At 33.0% G+C, this 8,099-nt stretch overlaps 2 protein-coding genes across 2 annotated transcripts; both read left to right on the forward strand.

Annotated features, from left to right (window-relative positions):
* The first annotated feature begins 51 nt into the window (after window positions 1-51).
* Window positions 52-1,129, forward strand: PCYB_121060 (hypothetical protein). Its single transcript, XM_004223437.1, has 2 exons — window positions 52-587; window positions 749-1,129. The coding sequence occupies exons 1-2, from the start codon at window positions 381-383 to the stop codon at window positions 983-985; spliced, it is 444 nt and encodes a 147-aa protein (XP_004223485.1). The 5' UTR covers window positions 52-380; the 3' UTR covers window positions 986-1,129.
* Window positions 1,130-4,224: 3,095 nt separating this feature from the next.
* PCYB_121070 (tryptophan-rich antigen) lies at window positions 4,225-6,213 on the forward strand (the record flags this gene model as incomplete). Its single annotated transcript, XM_004223438.1, has 2 exons — window positions 4,225-4,413; window positions 4,570-6,213. 2 exons carry the CDS (start codon window positions 4,225-4,227, stop codon window positions 6,211-6,213), a joined length of 1,833 nt encoding a protein of 610 aa, XP_004223486.1.
* Window positions 6,214-8,099: the final 1,886 nt, after the last annotated feature.

Consider the following 8,099-nt stretch of genomic DNA (forward strand, 5'->3'; position numbering starts at 1 on the left):
TAAATGACATACGCATAATAATATGATTTTTAATTTTTGTAAAAAGCTATCAAATGAATATTAAAATATAATTTCTCGTAGCCCAATAAGGCAGTAAAAAAAATTATTAAAATTTTTATTAATATCTTTGAAAAATTTATATGTTAAACTAACAGTTCTCAAAGAAATTATATTTATTTTAATTAAACTGCCATTTTATGAGGAATATAATATTTCCAATTACCTTTACAAATAAATTTATACAAAATTTTTAATTTATATTAATATAGCATATAAACTTACCATCGGTATATTTCTAGCATAAGAATAACCACACGTATAAAGATAAACACATAAGTAGTTTCAATATATTTATTTTAAGCAATCTTTTTTATTCGAAAATGGTGTACTCATACGACAGTACTCTTCCAAAATTTAAATTATACCAAACTGTAGTTCACAGATATGGAACTAATCGACCAGTCATTTCAGTGACTTCCAGCCAAGGGTATATGCAAAAGTTCTTTGACAGTTCGGCCACTAACCTGATTACTACCTATATTTTCTTGATTTTGTTTTTATCTTTGTGCTACAGATTAATTGATAAGGTACGATATGCGTAAAAATGGGACTTCTCTAAAAAGAGATCATTTATGCCCTTCCTTTTTTTTTTTTTTCCACTATGATGATGTTTCTTGCCAATTATTCCCATTTTGTGCATAAATTTTAATTTTACCCCTTTTTTTTTTTTTCTATCCTAAATTTTCAGGCGTTTTTCCAAGGCCGATTAATAAACAGCATCTTCAGTTTCGATGAGGAAGATTTAGACTCCAGAGTTGAAAATGAATCTGATGAAATCGATTACAACAAAGCTGATGATGGGGATTCATACTACTATGATGCCTCAGAAGAAAACGAAAAAAATGAAAAACAGGAACAAGTTGAAAAAGTAACTTTGGAATCCCCAGAAAATGTAGAACTCGAAATGGACATAGAAAAATCTTAAGAAGATACAAAAAGGTGGATGGATGGGAAAATTATTTTCACTGTTCTGAAAAATAATGAAATTATAATAATTATGTGTTCTACATTATGTACACATCATGAATACGAGTAGACCTATTAATGTTCTAATTAATATATCTTTTTTTTCCCCCTATTTTTATTTCATTATTTTTCTACATGCACCATTTTACGATCTTGTTTTATAAAAAAAAAATGTATGTTCCTTATATATATTTATATTATAGCATATCTTGTATTCAAAATGATGAGCTATATTTCACACCATACTAATTTTTTGTATTTTTTTTTATTACCCTTTTTTTATACTTGCATGATATATACGTGGTAAAAGGATAAAAAAGGAAATATATATAAAGCTGTACTTCTGTGTTGCCATTATAAATTTTATAAGCTATCTCACAAAATAATCATTTCAAACACTCCCAAAAAAGAAAGAAGAAGAAGGAAATGCAAGAATTTATTAATTTATACTTGTTATACAAATAAATAAAATTCATCATTCCTTTATTTTTTTCTTTTATTGCATTTTTTTTTAAACGCCATAAGAAAACAATGCTGATAAAGAACAACACATGTTAGCTTTTTGATAAAGGGAATAATTAGCTTTATGAAACGTTTTATTTTTAAAACCCTGCAATTTCGAATCGGTGATTTGTGCAGAACCGTCTATGTTCTGCCCATTTTAACAGCCAGCTGTGGTTATATACTATACTATGCATCTGTCTCCTCTATCCCCCTCATCACTGTGTTATTTGGAGCAATAATAAAAAACAGGACAAGATTACCGCAGCGTTCTTCTTGATTTCCCTTTTGATGACTAAACCATTGGTGTGTGCGTTACGCGCCTCTACTGCTACCTGTCAGTAAAATGAAATGATCCCCCGTGATGCTCTGTATTTCCCTTAAAAGAAGTAATGACATAAATTAGAGTAGCATGTGTCGTGTTAACAGAAAAAAGGGAAAAGAACTCCTTAAAAAAAACGCACCTAATTCTAGTAACACGAGGGCATCTTTTATAGGACTCTTTTTTTTTTAAATACACTTGTTTACCGTTTTGTCCAAGCCTATCTATGATTAGCCACCATTTTTACCTTAAATAGTGAATTAACGAGCGCCACATGAAGCTATTACCACGTACCTACTTCACAGTTACAGTTGTAACTCATTTTTAATTATTTTTCACTTTGCCTATAGAAACGAACCGCTATCTTTTAAAGCACAGTTCGTATCTCCTAATCCAAAAGACTCTATTTACGGAACGGAAAATAGCTATACATACGTGGAGTCACATGGGTGAGAAAAAAATGATAAGATGTGAAGTACTACTTTCCCTCACCTTTTTAAAAATCACCTCTCATAAAAATTCACGTATATGCAAAGTAGGGCAGTTACTAAAAAGGGTAAATGCGCTCTTCATTTTATTTTTAGATTTTATTTTAACTGACCTAATCACGTTTTACACTTTAAATATATTTTTTTCTGTCGGCAGTGCATCGTTAATACATCTTATGAGTGGGCAAATCGACTGTGAAAAAGCGTAGACTCAAAATGCTGCTATATATAATGTGCCTTACCATTTAGCCTATAACTTTTCGAATTTTAGGTTCATCTCACACGTGCCTCTTGAGTAACCACCACGCATCAGCAAAATATGCAGTCACGTATTACCATTTCTACGTCTAAGATGGTAGAGGTATGTATGTTTAGTCCCGCTACCCACATGGACAGCCATTCTTAAGAGAAAACTAAACTGCGCAAGATGAAGGCTAAAAAACTGGTACCCTCCTATTTTAGTCTCTTTCTCTCAGTCAAAAAGGTACATGCATATATATGTACGTCTGCGTGTACCACCCTAATTAGTGGTGAGAAAAATGCTACATGGTTGCAAAACTTCCTTGGGACTACCTTCCATTTTTATTTCATTCTGCATTGTAATTCAATTTTTTTTTTTTTTTCCCTCCGTTTTTACGCCAACCCATTTGTTAACACTGAAAAAAAATTTCACAATGGTGATGCAGTGGGGAATTGTTCCAACATTATGTGAGTACCTATCAAATCGCTTTTAGGCAACAAAAAATTTTTCACAAAAAATGGGAAAAAAATATAATAACACATCAATTCATTTCCTTAAAATTAGTTAAATGTGCGACTAATAAAAAAGTAGATAAGCAGAATTATGTCACTCTGTAAGCAAAACTGGGTAAACGTTATTTGTAAAAATTCTTCCATCCCTCTTTCACCTTCATTTTGGTACATGAATTTATATACAAGTACGCCACATAATTCTTGAAACGGTATGGCGGTCACAAAATACTTGTTATCAAAATTGCTGGGTTAACATCACGTACGTATTAACAAAACAAATTAAACATAAGAAGGAAAAACAAAAGGATAAATTGCGTACGGTATGTGCATGTTGCTTTTCTTAGCAGCCAACTTAGGTGCCATTTTAACAAAACATACATTAGGTCGATTTACTCGATTTCTAAATTTTTATTTACAGTGCGCATTTTCTCTTGTTTCATCCTTCCGCTGACCCCCCTTTTGAGCACTGCGCCGGCGCACCTATTTTTTTTCTACACTTCTTAAAAAACACAAAAATAAATAGCAAAATAAATAGCAAAATAAATAACAAAATAAATAAACGAGTACATAAGAACAAACTGTACATTATAGAATCTGTGTTGCACGCACATGGATAAACAAAATGAACAAAAAAAAAATCGATTTAATCTCTCATAAATATTGTTTTTTTTTTTGTACCCTAAAAAAAAAAATATATATATATATATATTGAAAGAATTGTTCTACTTCATAAACCTAATTGTTGTAACAAGAAAATGTGGTTAAACATTAAAGATGCTACTTAAAAATAGAATGAAGGTTTTAAATCACAGCTAAATGAAAAAAAAAAAAATTTTCTTTTTTTTTTTTATCCTTTTCGTGCTTTTGTTTTATTTTTTCGATTTAGTAATGTAAGTATTTGTTATTTGCTTTATTATTTTTACTGCTTTTTTTCCGCTTTTTATTCCGCTCTTTCTGCCGCTCTTTTTGCTGCTTCCTTTTCCGTTCCCGTTTGTTTATTACCGATTAGAAGTGCTCGCCCCTTTTTATAAATCCTGTGGACGACGACCGCGCCACGAATCGAACCAATTATACAGCACTAAAAGGCGCTCCCCAGTAGAACTAATTATTCTTCGAAAAAATATATAAAAAAACATGGAAGGAAAGGCACTGCAGAATAGCAAATTCGATGCACTCAACCTGGCCGCTCCCATCTTAAATGAGGGAATAAATGTCGGCAAAAGACTAATAGGAAAGCTTAACGGGCCGACAAGCGCTGATCTAGTGTTAGTAGTGACGTTTTTCACTCTGTATAGGCTATATAATCACTTTAAAAAAATGAAGGTATGGCATACCACCAGTGGGTGCATACTACTATGTGCACACTTGAACTACACCCATCTCCTCTCCTTTAAGATTACAAATGAAACCTAGCTAACTTATACTAACATTACACACATTCCCATCTTCTTATTCTTCCATTCCGAACCCTCGATGCAGATCCTGCAGCCACGAGAAAACCACGAAATAATCTACAACACGCTGAAAACTCTAGATGGAGATCTCAGCACGGAAGAGAAAATTCAAAAGCAGCTAAGGGCAGTAGAAAATCATAACAAAAAAGTACAAAGATTACAGGATTGGTTTAAAGATGTAGAAAAGAGAATAAAAACACAAAGGAGAAAGATAGATTTAGCAACAGGAAGAGCCAAAAGTGATGATTTGATAAGAAGAGCAAAACAAAGATCACAATATATAATCACAGCGGGACAAGAAATAGCGTTAGAAGATAAGGAAGAAAAAGAAATAATGGAAAATGGAGTTAAAAAAATCCAAAACGGGTTACGCATAATAGAAGAATTGATTCAAAAACTTGATGACGGCACAGGGAAAATTCCGAAAGACAATTTAGGATCATATAGGCAAGAAATAGAAATCCCTGAAGATAAAATTGCAGAATTTGATCAAGGCCTAGAATTATTCGAAGAAGGCTTAAAACTAATTGAAGCTCGCGTACAGAACACTGCAGGAGATGATGAAATAGAAGAAATAAAAATAGAACTAGAAGAAAATAACGAAGAAGAGCAAGATGGGGATAATTCATCTCCCTATTTATATTCCCAAGATGAAGTTGTACAAGAACCACTTTTAGCATCGGAGCTGAAAGCATACAAAGGGAAGATGGCGCAAGTAGAAGACTGGATAAACGATATAGATCAAACGATAAGAAATGAAGCAATGAAGATAAAGGAAGGAGTAGAAGCGGAAATTAAACCACCCGAATCATATGCACAAGACGCAGGAAAGACAATGGGGCAAGTAGAAAAAAACACAGTGAAAGAAGAAACACATGATAATGAATATGAACAAGAACAAAACCTGGAAGAAGAACCAAATGGCGAATTGACAGAAGAGTGGAAAGCTAAGGAATGGACAAAATGGATGAACAATACAGAAAAAGAGTGGGGAAATTTTACACAATCCTTTGAACATTATAAGCAAAAGTGGATTGAAAAAAAGGAAAGTGAATGGGAAGAATGGCTCAGAAATATTCACTACAATTGGGTTGGATTTACAAACAAATTGGAAGAAGATTATATAAACGATAAAGCAAACGCTTGGACGAAATGGAATGAAAAGGAATGGAAAGGAATAATCGAAATGGAGTGGAAAAGGCCTATGAAAGTAAAGTGGACAAAATTGGTAAAAAAAAATGAAGAAATTTGGGGAGATAAGTTTTTTAATTATTGGGATGATTGGAAAGGTAAAAAATGGAACGAATGGAAAAATAAAAACTGGAAAAAAACAGAAGAGGAAAAGTGGAATAATTTCGAAAAATGTAAAGATTTAAATAATGACGAAAAATGTAAAGATTTAAATAATGACGAAAAATGTAAAGATCTAAATAATGATGAAAATTGGAAGGAATGGAAAAAAAGATTGTTAAGAGAAAAAAAGGAATGGGAAAATTGGGTCAACAAAAAAGAAGATGTCCTAATGGATGCAGAAGAAACATACTGGAAAAAGTGGAAAGAATACAAGTGGAACTACCTGAATGAATGGATGAAGCAAGTGGAAGTGGAATGGTTAAAGTCCAAACCGTGGGAAGTCTTAAAGCAGGTAAGGAGCGATTCCTACGAATAAAACGTAAAAGTGGAAGATGATGCGCAACACAGTGAAGCGGAGTATTCACTGAGCTCCTAAAATGAAATGTTACCCTATCTGTTACGAAAAAAAAGGGGATAATTTTAAATTTTTCATGACATCGAACGCCACCTCTCACCATTAAAACCACTCCAAAATAATCAAACGGGGACATACACCCCATAACGCAAATAGGCGACTTTTAAGAAGACGTGTCACCACAGCGCCGTGCACAGCGAATCCAATTTGTCCGACTTTCCAAATTGTTCAATTTTCCCTCCAAAAAAAATGTGAAATCTGTGTTAACACTTTTTCAAGTGAATGTCACGTGGAAATTTTTAAGTGCTTCGTTTTTTTTGCTCTTCCAAATTGTTTTCCTTCAGATGACACAACTGTCAGTGTTATAAAAGGCGGATTTTTTGAAATGGCCTTTTTACTTCTTTTTATTCGTTATACAATTCGCGTGTGTTCAATGCGTTTCGCTCCATTTGTTTACCACATATAGCTTTAGCTGTATATTTCTCGTGTAGGATGACAATCACCCACATCTCCTCATTAAGTGCCAGTTTGAGTGCTTACCTTAAATGCTTCATTTTTGTTTATTTTTCACCCCCATAATTTTGCGCAAACTTGGGTACGCTCATTCGTCACCCCTTCAATATGCACCATGAAAAATATATATATATATTTATGCACTGGGGGGGGCGACTTCCTCCCTCCCTTGTAAGGATAGACAAGGAAAAAGGATTACACAGTGCAATTACACTGTCAAGTACTTTTCTAGTAGATGTGAAACATTCCATTAAATGAGCCCTTATTTTTATGAGCAAACAGTTCCCTCGCCACCAGTTGTCCCTTTTATTAAGTGCGCATAGACACCAACAAACATGCTTATGGCAGGAACTAGAATGTAGCACCAATCATGTACAGGGAAAAATTACGCTGGTTCATAATACTTAATGTATTCTTTATTTCTTAAAATGAGAAAATAATCATTAGGCGAAAAGATGAAGGCTATACACCCCTTTCACCTTAGTGTGCTCATAAATTTGCGCAAAGATATGAATTCACAAGCTTTTCACCTTTTTTCTTTATTTTTTCCGTATTTGTGTATGTATTCGATTTGCTTAAAAGAAGAAGTTCGTATTTATAAAAAGGAACACTCCTTTTAAAAATTAATAAAAAAAAGTTTATTTTTTTTCCCGTCCATATAAATTACGCAGTTAAATATCTGCACGCATGAATAGTATTTGTTCAAGGTACCACAATTTTGCGACTGTACATCTTCACATTGCCTTCTTAAAAACTGATAGACCAAATTTTTTGTTCTAGTGATTACCACTAAAACTGTGGAGATGCATATTGTGCGAATATTCAAATGGAGAGGAACACCTCGAAAATCCGTCACACGTGAGCCATACATACCTAAGCATATTTTATGTTTTACCCCTCTTACTATCACGTAAAATTAGCATATGAACGCTTTGAAAAGAATGGAAAGAGGTTATATAAGACTTTCCTCTACAATACACATAAAAGCTATTTTCCAAAAGAAGAAAAAAAAGTAGAATAAACCAGCCACCAAAAAAAAAGTTAACTGCTTTTTTTTCATTATATTTTAAGCAGTCTTGTGCAATTTTCCGTATTTCTAGTATCATTTTTTTTGCCACTAAATTTACAGGAAGGTGTTAACAGGCAGGCCCCTTAATCAAAGTGGTACATTTTTTTCCCTTTCTCTTTTTTAAAGGAAGCTCAGTAAAATTTCATAAGCCATATATTTCTGGCTTTCTTTCTCCCACCAATGTATATATTTATGTATATATAATATATGGTGACCCATAAGCCTTTTTCAAAAATAAAGCAAAATTCTCGTGCTTTCTGCATGT

Source organism: Plasmodium cynomolgi, chromosome 12, assembly GCF_000321355.1.
Source record: "Plasmodium cynomolgi strain B DNA, chromosome 12, whole genome shotgun sequence".
In the NCBI taxonomy this organism is placed as follows: Eukaryota; Apicomplexa; class Aconoidasida; order Haemosporida; family Plasmodiidae; genus Plasmodium; species Plasmodium cynomolgi.